At 41.3% G+C, this 19144-nt stretch overlaps 1 protein-coding gene across 5 annotated transcripts in view; it reads left to right on the top strand.

Moving 5' to 3' along the window:
• The window catches only part of EXOC6 (exocyst complex component 6), a 182031-nt gene that overhangs the window by 49074 nt on the left and 113813 nt on the right, over positions 1-19144 (top strand). For all 5 annotated transcript variants that reach the window (XR_014712418.1, XM_084634108.1, XM_084634110.1 and 2 more), the window contains exons 6-7: positions 8093-8297; positions 12517-12672. Coding sequence is in view for 4 of the 5 variants with exons in the window: in XM_084634108.1 (XP_084490234.1) it covers positions 8093-8297; positions 12517-12672 (361 nt within the window). In the remaining variant the exon portion in view is untranslated. The remainder of the gene's footprint in view (positions 1-8092; positions 8298-12516; positions 12673-19144) is intronic.

Genomic DNA, 19144 nt, shown 5'->3' with positions numbered 1-19144 from the left:
AAGCTTTCGAGTTCTCTCAAAAGACCTACACCCCTCATCTGTTCCCCTCTTCCTCATCTGCCCCCTGCAAGTCTGAGGGCACTGATACCTATGGTCTTGAGTCCTACAGATCTCAATGAGTAGCACATCATTTTCGTTCCTAGAAAAGCCCAGGGTCTTGGCTAGCCCAGACATGTAAAAGAGCTAACACTCTCAGAAAAAAGGGGAAAGTTTCTGAGAAAGAAAGTTCAAATCACTTTTATCCACAAAGGAATGTTTGTCATTGCAAATGTTTCTCTAATTTATTCGTGGAGGAAAGAGAACTCTCTTACTATGCTTTGGATCATTCTGAATCGAGTAATGTAGAATATAAACATCCTATACACTGTTCCCCTCACTATCTCATCCTTCTCTTGAGGGGCCATCTGTGTCCAGGAAGGCAAGCATGGTCTCCTGACTTATGCAGGCCACCTGCATGTTGGGTTGCTTCTCCCCCGAGAGTCTCCTTTCCCAGCTGCTTTCTCTCCTGAATGTGATGATTTGGGGAATTTTTACAACTTATGAATTCTGTGTGAGACTGAGCTTTTGCTTTGTATTTATCTGTACCAGAGCTCATAATCTGTGACCTGCAAACTTTTTACTGTAGCTGATGCAGCTTCTCCTGCTACAGTATAGATCAGGGGTCTCAAACTCAAATGATAACAAGGGCCACATGAGGACTAGTACATTGGCCTGAGGGCCGCACCACTGACACCCACCCCCGGCTACCCTGGCCCCACCCCCACTCCACCGCTTCCATAAGGCCCCGCCCTGCCTCTTCCCACCCCTTCCCTGCCCCCATTCCAACCCCTTCCCTGAAATCCCCACCCCAACTCAGCCCCCTCTCTGCCCCCAGGGGGAGCAGGAGGGGTGCAGAGTGCGTCAGGGGGCTAAGGGCAGGGAGTTGGGGTGCGTGGTACGTCAGGGAGCTCAGGGCAGGGGGTCAGGGTGCAGCAGGGGGCTCAGGGCAGGGGGTTGAGGTGCAGCAGGGGGCTCAGGGCAGGGGGTTGGGGTGCAGGAGGTGTGCGGGGTGCAACAGGGGGCTCAGGGCAGGTGATTGGGGTGCAGGAGGGGTGTGGCCGGGGCTTAGGGCATGGGATCGGGGTGCAGTAGGGGTGTGGGGTGCAGCAGGGGGCTCAGGGCAGGGGGTTTGGCTGCAGGAGGGGTTTGGAGGGCAGGTCCGGCCCGGTGCGCACCGGGGACAGGACAGACTCCCTCCCTGCCTACCCTACCCCTGCGCCACTCCGGAAAGTGGCTGGTACCTGGAGGAGAGGGGACACGGGGGTCTGTGTGTTGCCCTGGCTGTGCCTCCAGGCACCGGCCCCGAAGCTCTCATTGGCTGTGGTTCCCCATTCCCGGTGAACGCCGGGCCAGAGCCGCTCTAGGTAAATGCTGGGGGGGGCCGCGGGGAGCTGGCGGGCTGCAGAAAATAATCCGGTGAGCCATGTGTTTGAGACCCCGGTATAGAACAACTCCAGGAAGTCCGGGCTTGGATCTGCTGAAGTCAGTGGTGATTGCCCTGATGCTATACTAGGGTTTTCTCCTCCCTACTCCCATGGAGGAAAAACGCACCACCAGCATCTCTTTCTGAAGTGCAGCGGGAGAAAAATTTGGTTTTCCCCCAAACATTACACTATTTGTAGTCCTTTCAATTCCTGCTTGAGATGTTGCGTCCTCTGATCTAATTGTATTTTGTTAGAAATGGCAGTTTTACTTTAAAAAAAATACTGTTGTCCTGCCCTGTTGCATAATGTGTGTATGCACTGGGGGGCGGTGCACACAGAGTGATTTGATACAGATACAAAAATCTTCTAAGTGCCACTTTGGGCACATTCCATACCAATAATGCTAGATCCCCAGCCTATATAATTCTAATTTATACATTGAAAAATATACTTTTTATTTTTTGTAACTGTCTTTAGGTTTTATAGCTTAATGTTCAATGCTTGCTTTGTTTTTCCTCCTACAGTTTCATCAGTAGCCCGCTCTAGGTAATGAAATCCATAAATAATACTGGTGCCAGCTTTTACCTCCTACGTAATTGTTTATGCTGTACAAAAATAACACCTATTCTAGAGATAAACATTTACTAATTAAATAAAAAGTATTGAGCTACACTCTTATTCTGCAAAAAGAATGCTGTCGGACCCTGCGTGGTATGAATTTAATTAGAGAAGAGAAAATAATTATTTTATTATAATTTCCTTATAAAGTAAGGATATTGTATACTTGTAAATTTGAAACACATGTTAATACTGCAGCTATCTCTTTCCCTGTCTATAGCATCTTTTACAACCCTTACTTTTTAAAGTTTCAGACAAGTAAAGAGTAAACGCACTAATGAGCTTTTAAAAGTTCAGCTGTATTCCTCTTCTCTGGCTTATATTTTCAGTGGCTGTAGGTTAGGTTCCCATGTTAGTTATTTAGATTCCTTTTGATTTTCCAAGAAATCACTATACTGCTGGAGAATTTAATTTGATTTCTATAAATTTCTCTGAGTTAGACAGGATATGAAAGAACAAAGAATATTCTCTTCTCATTCAGTCTTTTTACAGTAGTATATATAGCATTCTTCTCTGAGTGGCACACACATGTCAGAGAAGAGCATTATTTTTTCCTTTTTGTAGATTAAGTCCTCTGGCTAATTAAATCTTGTCAGACAGACAGACAGACAATCTATCTATCTATCTGTCTATCTATCTATCTATCTAAATTAGCAACAGCAGGTTTTGGGAGATGGCTGCAATTAACTCGGCCTTAAATCCATGGTCAGAAAGCTCAGTTGCAAAGAGTTTCTTGCTGAAGTACTCTCTGAAAAAAGCAGATCTCCTTCAGTGAGATCCGGTAACCTCAGATTCAATTTTCTTGCTCTGTCCCCCATGTCTTCCAATTTTTTCCTGGATTCTCTAGCAATTTTACTTGATTTTACTGGTTTGAGCTTAAGCCGGGGCACTGGAACAATTTCTGTAGTGGGGGTACTGATATCCGTTGAACCAGACTGTAAACCTTGTATATAATGGAAACCACTTCAAGCCAGGAGGTGCATCAGCAACCTCAGCACCTCTATTTCCAGCACCTATGGCTTGAGATGAAGATTCTGTGTCTTCAGTGCCCTCAGTTTGGCACTCCACCTGTGAATTTCTTTCTTGGAACTCCTCCGTGCCATTTTTAGTATCATTTATTGTTTTATGTGCAGAAGTAATTTAGTCAGCAAGGAGATTTATGCCCTTCTGAACTTTCTTTAGAAAAGTGCAGCTTCTGTATTTCCCAAGTGGGCCTCCCTACTCTATGGATGGGGCTTGGACAACCTGTAAGGGGCCAATTCAGTACCAGAACAAGATAGAGAACTCAGATATAAATAATTTTTATCTTTTTGTTTTCCCACCAAATCTGCTTCCTTACATTATTAGAAGTTTTTGTATTTTGGAGGTGTCAGTGGAGATCAAATCAATCCTATTGATGGATTTCTGGTCCTGATGGGAAGATTTATCAGCCCTCTTCTGTCTTATGTCAGATGACTTCTATTGCTACTTCACATTTTTATATCCTCATAGTTTCAAAATTTGGGTATTAGTAAAGTTACTCTTGCAAGACTTGCTCAGAGGAGGTAGTAACAATTCATGTCTATATCTTAAAAGGAGAAATTTTTAAAATGTTTAAATTTTTGCTTAACTCATTTATATTAGCCCCTTCAGTTTGTACATTTCATTACATTTGCTGAGAACTAATAATGTTTATGACAAAGTTCCTGTGTCCCAAAATATTTTCTAGATTAAAAATTAAAATAAATCACACCATGAAATGATATGCAAAACTCTGTAGCTTAAATCCTAACCTGCTGGTGACCTTCGAGTTATGTCTTCAATTCTTTATCAGAACAGATGTTAAAGGGGCAAGGTCCTGTGTGTGTGTATGCATAGAGAGAGAGAGAGAGTGCGCACGCACTCAGGACCGTATATATATAATTAGTAAGCAATTCTAGAATGGATTGAAAATGGATTATGTTAATTTTGATCTTAGAGACAGGTCAAAACCTTCCAGATGAACTAACTGTGCTCTGATAAGCTGATTTGTATAATTTAAATAAAAACCTTTTATATGATTTTGATGCTATTATAGACTTATTCCTTCTTAGAAGTCTCACCATGTGGCCCTCTTGGACATTATTTTAAAAAACAAAAAACCACACACACACACAAACCCTTTGTATTGAAAACATTCTACTTGCTTTATATAAAATAAACAGAAGGCAAATATACAATAAAGCAAAGACTCCTAATTTACACTTGAAACCACTTTGTTTGCAGTCTACTGAAAGCAGTTGTGTTCTTGGAGAAAGAACAATTTTTTCCCCCATCCTTTGTCTATACTGAATTCAACCATCTTGAGTTGAGAGAATTTACAGCTGAAATGGTTTTTGCTCATGAATTTACAAAAGTTTTCGTACTATTATTTTGAAGTAACATTTAAAATTACTATAATTGAAAGAGACGTTTTTTTCAGGTTTTACTTTGTACATTTGAAATAACTGTGTGTATTTTAAATTTTCCATAATGTAGTAAGTCTGTCAGTTCCCTTATTGATTGTATTGGGCTTATAAGGAGAAAGACAAGCTAAAGCTACATCTCAAACAACTAAAATTGAACTAAAGGGGTTATCTTGCATATACTGCTAAGAAAAAGATTGCATTTAGAAAACATGTATTAACTAATCGTGACCTAAACTTGACCCCTTTTCCTTCTTGACTAGGAAGTTTCTGTACCACTTACTCTTGAATTACAAAAGTCAGGATTCAGCCCAAAATAAATGTTTTTTAAATTTATGTTTAAATGGCTTCCATGTTGAGTGGTTGGCAACATTTTTGTTGTCAGAACAATTTATTATCATACCTGCTAATATAGTAGGCTGTCTCATATCGTATATTTTGTATGTTTCCTATGGCTCTCGATAACTTTAAAATCCTGCCGTGGGTTTTAACAGTTCATGGTGTTTATAAGTCTTTCTGTTTCCTGCTTTCTCAAAGCTCTGCAGTCTGTTTGAGAGTTATTCTGTTTTTGTTGTGATTAATTTTTTGTGGGGTAAAATTTTCAGAGGTGCCCATTTTGAAAAGTGACTTAGGCATTTAGGGGCCAGTGTCACTTTTTGAAATGAGACTTAGGTTGCCAAGTCACTTAGGCACTTTTGAAATTTTACCCAGAGCCAAACAACCCACAAGTGTGTTGAACAAATAAGAGTCTTGGCCCTGAAGAGCTTGCAGTCTGTGTGAGAGCTGAGAAGAAAGATTATTAAATGAAAAATGTTAAATTCCCCACAAAATTAACATTTTTACAATGATCTCCCTCTGAAGATGAAAAATGTTCATGGTATTTCTCCTCTATAAGAGCATGTTGCCATGTATAGTTGATATTTGAACATTTAACAACCCTCTGTGTCAAACTTATTTGAGTTTTGTTTTCTTTGATTTTGCACTATCCTACAAGGGTATTGAAGAATTTAAATGTGGGAAGAGTTTTCGCATTTTTACCTGAGGGGCAAGAGATAAAGAATGCAGTTAAAAATACATTAAAAACTGGCCAACTGGAGACCTAGGGTTCAGTTCATTGCGACGTTCAGTTCCTTGGCATGTTCTGTAGAGGAACATGGATTTGATGTGTTACACAGGTATCATGCTCAACCCCTCGAGGACGGGAGTGTCTTGTGGTGTTCAACAGGAACCTCTCTGTCCAAGTAAGGAGCAGGGCTGACAGTTTGCAAAGCATACATGGCTGTGGGGGTGAATGGAAAGTATGGGGCAACTTCTTGGGTTCTAATGAGAACACACTGGAAACTTTTTGAAAAGAGAGAGAGGTTCTAATAATTAGCACTTAGTGCTTTATGTGTTCAGAATGTTGTACAAAATAAAATGAAATGAACAAAGCCATCTATTTCTAATCTAAAAGGCGTACACAGCATGTTGCATCTGAGGGGTTTCTATTGTTTCCTTAATTTAGTACCATGTTATGCAGGGGAATTTTTTTTTGACTACTTGGCATTCTTTATTTTGCATCTCTGTCTCTGTATATTAGATCTCCACAGATTATAGGCTCTTAATGTAATGAAGAATTTGGATAGATAGCATGGAATTGCTTGAGTTTTTGAAATATCAAGCTAATCGTAAAAAGAGGCATTTAATGACTTTTTCCCTATTATTTTAAGTCTGTTTTTTCCTAATTAACATTATATTAAAATCTGTACATCATTTAAAAGTCCATTGTGAGTAATTTTTTGTTATTGCAACTTGTTGCCCTAGACTATAGCAAATTTAGATGAGTGCTTGTCCTTATTAAAAAAAAAAAAGTTGTATTCCTGTGGATAAGACTGCTCACTTGGGATACAAGTTTGGGAGTTCAAATTATCGTGGTTGTACATCATTTTCAGAAACAAATAATCATTTTTCTTTTAATTTGATATATGACAAAATTCTCAATTTATTTTTCTAAGCAAAAACAAAAAGCTACATTAATAGTTGAAAAATAAGTGAGCCATATAAAGATGCAATGTTTTTAAAAGGAAGACTGTTGAAATGGGTTAGCTGTCTGAATATCCTTTAAAAAAAAAAAAAAAAGATAGTTAAGGCTAACTTGCTCTCCCCCAAATCCTTTAAGGTCATAAATCCACTTACATGAAGTGAGAGGGGTAAAAATCCTAATTTTGTCTTTTAAAATTTGACCTGTTAAAGGAATACAGTTAGCATAAAATTCACATTACAGTACTTTCTGAACAATTTTTGCCTACTATTATTACAAATCATATCTGAGATCAGATCTTGCAAACATGCACACTTTATTTACATGAGTAGTTTCTTTTTAAGTCAGTGTGGGGGACTATTCACATAAATAAGGGTAGTTATGTACAGCTGTGTTTGCAACGAGAGAAGCCTTAAGATAACTGTAACTGAAAGATTATAGAAAAGTATATTTATCAGTTTATTTTGTGCACTGACTGTCACTTGGAGTATAATCCGTTTCACTGCATTTCCCATAGACAATCAGTTTTTCTTACTGTTTATGTGGGGACTTAGCAGCAACTGAAATTAGTATTAAATCCATTTTAAAAATTTATTACATTTCAATTTGAGTTTCCCTTTAAACTCAGTTACCCTTACATGAGGTTTCACAACATGTTTAACTATTAATATACTGTAAAACATCTTCAACAGATTTTTCCTCTTAATGGCTAACATAGATTGTGAAGTGTTTTTTTCTTGTACAGCATACTTCTGCTGTTTGTGCCACAAATGTGCTGCAAGTCTCCATTAACAGAGCTAGTTTTTTTAAATATACAGTACTGTACATTGCCAAAGCATAAACAGATACATGGCTTGCAGTGAAAAAGTGCATTGTTGAACAGAATATTCATGGAGGAAAAAGGTGGTGTATGTATACATTTATTTCTCTAAGGATGGCGAGGCAGATACGTTTAGGGGTAATCTTTTATTTGTGATTTTTTTTTTATTTGTGGGGTAGGCACCCCAAGCACTGGATGGGTGCTCACCATTGTATTTTAGAAAAACAAAAAGAAATGAATAAAAATATGGTTAGTAGCGATGAGACAATAAATTAAGCTAAATAAACAGAACTAACTAGATTTTATTATATTAAGGTCCCAATTCTTCAAGCTTTTGTGAGTAGGACAAGGGGTTAGTTTGAGCAGAACAGTTTGTACAGGTGGAGCCTAATTTTGTACTTAAGAGTACTTTTAACTGTTTTGAAAATGACTGGATTTCAAATTGACAGGGTCACTTTGCCTAACTTTTTGTAATTTAAAAAATTAGAAAAGGTTGTCTCTTTCACCAAAATAAGTTGATCCAATAAAAGATATTAACTCACCCACCTTGATTTTCTAACTAAACTAACATCTTTCTAAGACTGATCTTTTTTTAAACATAAATCCTTTGTAAGTATAAAATGCTTTAATCATATACTGTATATTGATATGTATGATTCTGATGGCTTACAAAAACAAAAATAACAAAGCATGTTTCCTTAAAATTTAATAAGATGTCTTTATAACCTGCTTTTTAAACTCTTTACAGATATTATTCTGCTTTAAAAACAATGGAACAGTTAGAAAATATGTACCTTCCTAGAGTTAGCCAATATCGTTTTTGCCAAATAATGATAGAAAACCTTCCAAAACTGCGTGAAGAAATTAAAGAAATTTCCATGTCAGATCTCAAGGACTTTTTAGAGAGTATTCGAAAACATTCTGACAAAATAGGGGAAACAGCAATGAAACAGGTAAGTTACATAAAATAATTTCGTTCTTGTGAAAAATTATTGAATTATGTTAGACATAACATCAGTGTATTAATCTCATTTATTGTACAAAGAAAAGGAGTACTTGTGGCACCTTAGAGACTAACGAATTTATTGTTAGTCTCTAAGGTGCCACAAGTACTCCTTTTCTTTTTGCGAATACAGACTAACATCGCTGCTACTTGAAACCTACCATTTATTGTACAGATACTTAAAAATGTGCTTTTTTCCCCTTGCGCTTCTCTTTCAGATTTTTTCTGTTTTTCTCTTTTTTAAAAAAAATTTGAGCACATGGGATAGCAATATTCATTTACAGCAGCTCAAAAGTCAGAAAATGGTGTGTTTTGGAAAAGTAATGATCAGCAGATTTATTCCTTTTTTTAAACACAAAAAATATAATTTCAGAATTTCTAGTTGCCAGATGAAGTGTGAATTTTATAGATAGTGAGTGTCTCCTTCCCCATATGTTATTTCAGGAGAATAGGAGACTATTACAGTTTAAGTCATAAACCTGTTTAAAAGTGACTGAGGCCCCAATGCTATGAACCTTTAAGCCTTGAATAGCCTTAGAAAAATGAGATGCTTTTTTCAGTTGAATTAGTTAACTTGATTTAGTGTGACTTGAAACACTCCTTAACACCTATGGTATGTCTACACTTCTAGACATACATTCATCTAGGCATGAAGCCATCAGCCCATAGGAAACTCCTAGTGCAAAATGCTACAACGCATCTCCTCAGCAGCACAGATTACCATGATCACTCAAGCCTGTCCTCTGCTCCATGTAGTGGCTTCCCATAGAACACTGAGTCAAGTGTAAGGTCTCAGTTCTTATCTTCAAGGTTCTCAGTGGCCTGGGCCCAAGATATTTAAAAGATTGCATAAAGCTCAGGGATGAGGACTGTGGTCAACAGCTGTGTGACTTGAGCTCAGTAATGCTTTCTTCCACTGGTAAAGGTCATCTGTGTAGGAGAAAGCTTTCTTGCAGGCTCATCTGAAACTGTGGAATGAACTCCCACTGGAACTGTGGACCTTCACAAACGTTCTGCTCCAAGTGCAAGGCACACTTCTTTGACTGCCTTCTCTAACACAAACACACAGCAGCTTGTACATAAAAAAAACCAACCCAACAGCAACAATAAAAAAACCCTACCAAAACAAAAAAACTTTACTGCACACGTTTATTTTTTCCCCCGAAGAAAGGATGAGAGAGAGCGAACCACACTTGACTGATGTTAGTCATGTTGTTTGATGCACTACTGGAAGGTACTCAGATATTGTGGTTATGAGGGCAGTATGTCTACACTGCATTGTAAACCTGGGTCTGTGGGGCATGTGCTTGTGGATTCTGTTTCCAAGTCTGCACTTGAGTGTCTGTGCTGCATCATAAATCTGGATTTACAGTTGCTGGACCTGAGTCTCACAACTGTGCTAACATGTCCATATTGCACTACACAGACATTCTGATTAGGGTCTGTGGCTTGAACTGTGTCCACGGTGCTGAATATCAAGACTTGGACTCAAGTCTCAGTGGGACTCGTGCTCAGACCTGCCCTCCCGGGTGGGTCCAAGAACCCAGGCCCTGAATGATTGCCAATCAGAGTCCGACAGGTTTGTGGGTGGATGATAGGTGGCTCTCGGCTCAAACCTGAGTGGGCCAGGGTTTAAAATGCAATGTAGAACAGAACAGATTTTTTTGACTTGATGTTAATTGATTACCAGTTAACTTGAAAGAGTTAACATGTTTGTAAAGCTAATATGGACACTTCCCAAACATTTTTCCAGATTACCAGAATTTGTATTTTATGCAAGGCTGAGCCAGCAAATGTATTAAAACTACAACTGCCATTTCTTCACTACGATTTTAATATGTTTAAAATACACCTTCTTTCCTAGTGTAGACACAATTTAGCATCTGTACAACTGTGTTGGCTAGTCGAACATAACCAGCAGATGCAATTGTAGAGGTATTAAACTGTGGCTACGCTAGGGCTTTGTCTTCACTTAGGGAAAAATAGGTGTATTCCTAACTTGAGTTAACCAACTCTAGGTAAAATCCTAGTGACTACAAGGCATTTTATAGTTTTTCACACAAGTAAGCAGATCAAGTTAAAGTCTAGGTTCCATAGTGCTTTTGAAACTTTTCATATATATTTAAAAACTCTTAATGTGTGCTGAGTTACATACTGTACGTTATAGTTTTTTAAAGCCCCACAAGTTAGTCTTTCCGTGTACTGAAAGAAAGAATATTTGTTGAGCTATTTTATTTTTATGAAATAAATTAAAACATTTCTAAATCTCATTTGCAGTACAGATGTAATAAGTGAGAAGTTCCTAGTTGTGGTTCTAATGGGAAATTTTGTCACAAAAACTTTTGTAAAAAATTGTCCTGTTTTTCAGCAAAATTTAGACCAGATTTAGTTTCCAGTTTACTGATCCTCTGTTGAAAGCCAGTTTTAGTTTTGTATTTAAGATAGTGATGAGCAAACAACAAAACATGTGAAGGTCCAATTTAAACAAACATCCAAAATTTCATATTCTTATTGGAAGCTTATCCATACAATATGAATCTTTGAGACTATAACTCCCAGAGCCTAAAACTCACTTTTCACATACACATGATTCACTTTACTTACTAAACACTCTGCCTGCATTGTCTTTTTGGGTGAAAAGGGAGATGGAAACCAAGGAACCTTTTCCCATCTCTGATGAGTATCCTGCCTCTTAAGAAGGAGACTTGGGGCTGCTACGCACCTCCAGCTGTGTAGACCTCAAAGGTTGCTGAGCCCACTGGTTGGTTAGCTTTCTTTTCAGAGGGAGGCCCAACGTTATATTATCCTTACCTGCCCCCATCATTGGGTCTTCCTCAGGGTGTTGGCCAAGCAGTTTTCCTTCCTTTTATTGCCCTCAAAATTCCACTCTTGGTTTCAGTTATCAAGATGTGGCAGAACTTCCAACTCCTGTACTGTGGTGCTGCAGGTCCTAGTAACCCCTCCATTAACTTCCAATTATCTGGTCACTTTGAAATGTAAAAGGGACTTGTGAGGTTTGTAGCCCTCAGTGAGGTGCAATATTATAATTTCCTAGAGTAGGTAAGATCCCTTCCTCCTTGCAATATTACTGGTTTTTGTGGGAATGGAAGGAGAATTGTTGCACATTGAATTCCTGGTTCCTTTGACATTTTAAAGCAGTGAGCCTAGTGGAACCCAAGGAAAGGGGTTACTGTGTCCTATTGCACCAGATCAGGGAGATCAGTTATCTGGTCTCTTATGATGATTAATAAGACATAAAGGTGGTTTTGAGATTGGGGAGGGAAGATGACAGCCCTAGCTCCTCTCTCAGGTACCACCAGTACTGGGAGGAGAGAGCAGATTGCTGGCATCTCCTGAAGGAGAGAGACTGCCTGAGGCAGGGAGTGGACTGTCCAGCAACTCTTCCCAACCTAAAATAATCTGCCACTTCAGCAAAGAAATAGCAGTGGTTTGGTGTGTGATGTGGTGATTGCAATAGGTAAGTTATTAACCAAACATTTATGATCCTTTAAGTTCAGTTTGGGCTGGTTATATTTTTCAAGCTGGTTTGTCCTTCTGTAATTTAAGCTTCTTAATTCTGTTTTTAGTATACGGGGCATTCTCTTTTGGCTTACAAGAGCAAAATTTCTGTGTAAATGTAGCTATGGTGTTATGGATGAAATATGATTACAAGATTATACTGAGTCACATTTTCATATTTCTTGTAATAGTAGAAAGAATAGACATAAAATAAGTTCTAGATTTCTACATATGATTCTTCACAGTTAAACTAGGCCAAAATCTGTCTAGTTGGAGACAGCTAACTCTATAATAATTTTATTATATTTAAATATTTGTCTTTTATATGCAGTATCTGGTTAGTAACATAATCACATGATAATTTTATGATTATTTCTTTAAAATTACATTTTGAGAATTTAAAATAATTGGTGAGGTTAACCTTTGAACTCATTGTAATTGCAAGTTGATTAAAGACATAATCTTCAGTATTTGCATGACATGTATGCCTTGGAGTTGTACTGATCCGTGCTCACTAAAATAAATATGTGCCAACTGCATACGACTCTACAGTCTGCCTTTACAGTCATAGCGTATATTCAGTTCTGTGATGATTAATGAAGTTTGCAGTCCCTCTCTTTTGATATTAAATATATGTCTTGCTAAAACAGGCACAGCAACAGAAAACCTTTAATACAGCTCTTCAGAAACAGAATAATGTAAACTATGGGAGGAATATGTATGCAATTAATGGCAGAGTTCCAGAACCCAAGTATGAAATTACATCCAAGCGAACACTTGAGGAAGAGGATGAACATGAAGAAGAGGTAACTTAGTATTAAGTCAATATCATTTATTTAAAGTGAAGTCTATAGCGTTAATTGAATATTTTTCTTGTACAAATGTAGGCTGTCATAAATATACAGGGAAGGGTAAACCCCTTTGAAATCCCTCCTGGCCAAGGGAAAGCTCCTCTCACCTGTAAAGGGTTAAGAAGCTAAAGGTAACCTCGCTGGCACCTGACCAAAATGACCAATGAGGAGACAAGATACTTTCAAAAGCTGGGAGGAGGGAGAGAAACAAAGGGTCTGTGTCTGTCTGTAGTCGTCTTGGCCGGGGACAGAACAGGAATGGAGTCTTAGAACTTTTAGTAAGTAATCTAGCTAGGTATGTGTTAGATTATGATTTCTTTAAATGGCTGAGAAAAGAATTGTGCTGAATAGAATAACTATTTCTGTCTGTGTATCTTTTTTGTAACTTAAGGTTTTGCCTAGAGGGGTTCTCTATGTTTTTGAATCTAATTACCCTGTAAGATATCTACCATCCTGATTTTACAGGGGGGATTTCTTTATTTCTATTTACTTCTATTTTTTATTAAAAGTCTTCTTGTAAAACACTGAATGCTTTTTCATTGTTTTCAGATCCAAGGGTTTGGGTCTGTGGTCACCTATGCAAATTGGTGAGGCTTTTTACCAAACCTTGTCCAGGAAGTGGGGTGCAAGGTTTTGGGAAGTATTTTGGGGGGAAGGACGCGTCCAAACAGCTCTTCCCCAGTAACCAGTATTAGTTTGGTGGTGGTAGCGGCCAGTCCAAGGATAACGGGGGTAATATTTTGTACCTTGGGGAAGTTTTGACCTAAGCTGGTAAAGATAAGCTTAGGAGGTTTTTCATGCAGGTCCCCACATCTGTACCCTAGAGTTCAGAGTGGGGGAGGAACCGTGACATGGTGGCACAGTGGTGGGATTAACCTGAAATCATTTTGAGATCCAGTTGAGATTTTTTGAACTAGAAATACAGATTTTAAAAAGGAATTTTTAGGAAGTCCAGAAAGCAGCTTTGAAACTGAAAGCAGCTTGGTTTCTCTCTGCTTTGTGGCCAAGCAGAGACAAAAGGGGATTATCTTGTGAATTGCAGGTTTTCTTTGCCTGGAGGCAGGGTACTTAACTCCTGCAGGGAAATTCACAGTCTTCCAACCCAGAGGTTTTTTTTGTCTTTTCTTCCTAAAAGTAAATAGGGGGTGTGTGCTCTACCCATTTGCCTGGAGACAAAAGTGGCAGGGTTTTTTTTAGGATTTTGATTTTTTTTTGTTTTACAAGGAGCACAGGTTTGAAAAGAAATTTTTTTTTTCTTTGGGCTGGGTAAGCAGGTTTCCAAGTAGTTGGAGGTTTTTTGCTTTAATTTGGGCCCAGAGCAGAGACAAGGGAATTGTCTTTTTCTGTAGGCTGACAATCACTATCAGAGAATAGGTATTCTATTCCAGCACAGCAAAATTTTACAGCCAAGTTTTGTTTGTTTATTTCTAAACCTCGGGTGTAAAGTTAGTTAAAAACAGAGAGGTTAGAATGGCCAAATCCTCGGCTCGACTACAGCTGGAATTAGCCAAATTTCAGGCTGAGGAAAAACAAAGGGAACATGAAAGACAGATAGAACTCATGCGGCTGGAGAAGGAGGTACAGGAGGCTGCCCACAAGAGGGAAATGGAGGCAAGGAAGCATGTGGAGGAGATGGAGAGGATAAAGGCCCAGCAGAATATACCAACAAACCCTAGCAATCCTTCTCCAGGTACCACTTCCCATCCCAGAAAGTTCCCCACCTACAAGGCAGGTGATGATACTGAGGCCTTCTTAGAAAACTTCGAAAGGGCCTGCCTTGGGTACAACATCTCTACTGACCAATACATGGTAGAGCTGAGGCCGCAGCTCAGTGGACCCTTAGCTGAGGTGGCAGCTGAAATGCCTAAAGAACATATGAACAAGTATGAACTGTTTAAATCCCAGGCGAGAGTCAGAATGGGGATAACACCCGAGCAGTCTCGTCGGAGGTTCCGAGCCCTAAGGTGGAAACCAGACATGTCATTTACCCGACATGCCTACCACATTGTGAAACATTGGGATGCCTGGATATCAGGAGCAAGTGTTGAATCTCCAGTAAATTTGCCCTTCCTAATGCAAATGGAACAATTCTTAGAGGGTGTTCCTGAGGAAATAGAAAGATACATCCTAGATGGGAAACCCAAAACTGTAATCGAGGCAGGAGAGATTGGAGCCAGATGGGTGGAGGTGGCAGAGAAGAAGAAAACTGGTCGCAGTTGGAGCGGAGACCAGAAGGGACCACCCCAGACCACACCCTATTACCGGGGGCCGCCCAAAGCCCCACCTACCTCCCAAAGAACCCTCCAGACCCCTTATCGTCCCACCACCCCGTTCTCCAGCAACCCACCTCGCCCCGGTGACCCGTCAGCTGGACGATGTTTTAAATGTAACGAGCTGGGGCATGTAAAGGCCAACTGCCCCAAGAACCCCAACAGATTACAGTTCATTGCACCGGAATCACACCAGAGGTCCACAGGCCCAGATACCTCCCAGATACCCTTGGAGCGGAGGGAAACTGTGAGTGTGGGCGGGAAGAAGGTCACCGCGTGGAGGGACACCAGAGCACAAGTGTCAGCTATCCATGCTTCCTTAGTGGACCCCAATTTAATCAACCCAGAGATCCAAGTGACGATTCAACCCTTCAAGTCCAACTCTTTCAATTTGCCTACAGCCAAGTTGCCTGTCCAGTACAAGGGCTGGTCAGGAATGTGGACTTTTGCAGTCTATGATGATTATCCCATCCCCATGCTGTTGGGGGAAGACTTGGCCAATCACGTGAAGCAGGCCAAGAGGGTGGGAACGGTCACCCGCAGCCAGGCTAAACAAGCCGTGGGGCCTAGCTCTGTTCCGGAAACTTCTATCAGGGCCCGGTCAGAGGTGATGGACCCGGACCCCAGGCCAATGTCTGCAACAGCAGTAGTGGATCCAGTCCCAGAGACCCAGACGGAACCAGTCCCAGAACCGGAACCAGCCAAACAACCAACACCAGACCCCGTGCCAGCACTGAATCCAGTACTTGCAACCTCAACACCAGAGGGCCCCACCGAACCTGAACTGGCAGCAGCCGATAACCCTACACAAGAGGCTCAGCCGGAGCCTGAATCCCAACATAGTGCACCAGCGGAGAGCGGTTCACAGTCAACAGAAACAGCTCCATCCCCTATATCGCTTCCAGAGGGACCAAGCCTATGTCCCCAATCCAATGAGGAACTGATGTCTCCAGCATCAAGGGAACAGTTCCAGACCGAACAGGAAGCAGATGAAAGCCTCCAGAGAGCTTGGACGGCGGCACGGAGCAACCCACCGCCTCTCAGCTCTTCTAATCGATCCAGGTTTGTTGTAGAAAGAGGACTTTTATACAAGGAAACTCTTTCTGGTGGACACCAGGAAGACTGGCATCCTCAGAGACAGTTGGTAGTTCCAACTAAATACCGGGCCAAGCTCTTGAGCTTAGCCCATGATCACCCTAGTGGCCATGCTGGGGTGAACAGGACCAAAGACCGTTTGGGGGGATCATTCCACTGGGAGGGAATGGGCAAGGATGTTTCTACCTATGTCCAGTCTTGTGAGGTGTGCCAAAGAGTGGGAAAACCCCAAGACCAGGTCAAAGCCCCTCTCCAGCCACTCCCCATCATTGAAGTTCCATTTCAGCGAGTAGCTGTGGATATTCTGGGTCCTTTTCTGAAAAAGACACCCAGAGGAAAGCAGTACATACTGACTTTCATGGATTTTGCCACCCGATGGCCGGAAGCAGTAGCTCTAAGCAACACCAGGGCTAAAAGTGTGTGTCAGGCACTAGCAGACATTTTTGCCAGGGTAGGTTGGCCCTCCGACATCCTCACAGATGCAGGGACTAATTTCCTGGCAGGAACTATGAAAAACCTTTGGGAAGCTCATGGGGTAAATCACTTGGTTGCCACTCCTTACCACCATCAAACAAATGGCATGGTGGAGAAGTTTAATGGAACTTTGGGGGCCATGATATGTAAATTCGTAAATGAGCACTCCAATGATTGGGACCTAGTATTGCAGCAGTTGCTCTTTGCCTACAGAGCTGTACCAGTTTAGGGTTTAGGTTTTTCCCCATTTGAACTTGTATATGGCCGTGAGGTTAAGGGGCCATTGCAGTTGGTGAAGCAGCAATGGGAGGGATTTACACCTTCTCCAGGAACTAACATTCTGGACTTTGTAACCAACCTACAAAACACCCTCCGAACCTCTTTAGCCCTTGCTAGAGAAAACTTACAGGATGCTCAAAAAGAGCAAAAAGCCTGGTATGATAAACATGCCAGAGAGCGTTCCTTCAAAGTAGGAGACCAGGTCATGGTCTTAAAGGCGCTCCAGGCCCATAAAATGGAAGCATCGTGGGAAGGGCCATTCGTGGTCCAGGAGCGCCTGGGAGCTGTTAATTATCTCATAGCATTCCCCACCTCCAACCGAAAGCCTAAGGTGTATCATATTAATTCTCTAAAGCCCTTTTATTCCAGAGAATTAAAGGTTTGTCAGTTTACAGCCCAGGGAGGAGACGACGCTGAGTGGCCTGAAGGTGTCTATTACGAAGGGAAATGTGCTGGTGGTGTGGAAGAGGTGAACCTCTCCATGACCCTTGGGCGTATGCAGCGACAGCAGATCCAGGAGCTGTGCACTAGCTACGCGCCAACGTTCTCAGCCACCCCAGGACTGACTGAACGGGCATACCACTCCATTGACACAGGTAATGCTCACCCAATTAGGGTCCACCCTTACCGGGTGTCTCCTCAAGCTAAAACTGCTATAGAACGGGAGATCCAGGATATGTTACAGATGGGTGTAATCCGCCCCTCTGAAAGTGCATGGGCATCTCCAGTGGTTCTAGTTCCCAAACCAGATGGGGAAATACGTTTTTGCGTGGACTACCGTAAGCTAAATGCTGTAACTCGCCCAGACAACTATCCAATGCCACGCACTGATGAACTATTAGAGAAACTGGGACGGGCCCAGTTCATCTCTACCTTGGACTTAACCAAGGGGTACTGGCAGGTACCGCTAGATGAATCTGCCAAGGAAAGGTCAGCCTTCATCACACATCTTGGGCTGTATGAATTTAATGTACTCCCTTTCGGGCTGCGAAATGCACCCGCCACTTTCCAAAGACTTGTAGATGGTCTCCTAGCGGGATTAGGAGAATATGCATTCGCCTACCTTGACGATGTGGCCATATTTTCGGATTCCTGGGCAGACCACCTGGAACATCTACAAAAAGTCCTTGAGCGCATAAGGGAGGCAGGACTAACTGTTAAGGCTAAGAAGTGTCAAATAGGCCTAAACAGAGTGACTTACCTTGGACACCAGGTGGGTCAAGGAACTATCAGCCCCCTACAGGCCAAAGTGGATGCTATCCAAAAGTGGCCTGTCCCAAAGTCAAAGAAACAGGTTCAATCCTTCTTAGGCTTGGCCGGTTATTACAGACGATTTGTACCGCACTACAGCCAAATCGCTGCCCCACTGACAGACCTAACCAAAAAGAAACAGCCAAATGCTGTTCAGTGGACCGGAAAGTGTCAGAAGGCCTTTAACAAGCTTAAAGCGACACTCATGTCTGACCCTGTACTAAGGGCCCCAGACTTTGACAAACCGTTCCTAGTAACCACAGATGCATCCGAGCGTGGTGTGGGAGCAGTTTTAATGCAGAAAGGACCTGATCAAGAATTCCACCCTGTAGGGTTTCTCAGCAAAAAACTGTCTGAGAGGGAAGGCAACTGGTCAGTCACTGAAAAAGAATGTTATGCCATTGTCTACGCTCTGGAAAAGCTACGCCCATATGTTTGGGGACGGCGTTTCCACCTGCAAACCGACCATGCTGCACTAAAGTGGCTTCACACCGTCAAAGAAACTAACAAAAAACTTCTTCGGTGGAGTTTAGCTCTCCAAGATTTTGATTTCGACATCCAACACATCTCAGGAGCTTCTAACAAAGTGGCTGATGCACTCTCCCGTGAAAGTTTCCCAGAATCAACTGGTTAAAATCGTCCTTGAGATGTGGAAAATATTGTTAGTCTTTATGTACTTGGTAGTATATTTAGAGATGCATGTGTCTTATTAACTCTGTTTTCCTAGAGCTCCAGGAAGAAATCCCAGCCAGTGTTTCACCCTAGCTGAGATTTGGGGGGCGTGTCATAAATATAAAGGGAAGGGTAAACCCCTTTGAAATCCCTCCTGGCCAAGGGAAAGCTCCTCTCACCTGTAAAGGGTTAAGAAGCTAAAGGTAACCTCGCTGGCACCTGACCAAAATGACCAATGAGGAGACAAGATACTTTCAAAAGCTGGGAGGAGGGAGAGAAACAAAGGGTCTGTGTCTGTCTGTAGTCGTCTTGGCCAGGGACAGAACAGGAATGGAGTCTTAGAACTTTTAGTAAGTAATCTAGCTAGGTATGTGTTAGATTATGAT

The sequence above is a fragment of the Lepidochelys olivacea genome (assembly GCF_965140295.1).
Source record: "Lepidochelys olivacea isolate rLepOli2 genome assembly, chromosome: 7".
Lineage (NCBI taxonomy): Eukaryota > Metazoa > Chordata > Testudines > Cheloniidae > Lepidochelys > Lepidochelys olivacea.
Note: the sequence above shows the minus strand (reverse complement) of the source record. Positions and strands in the feature narration are given on the sequence as shown.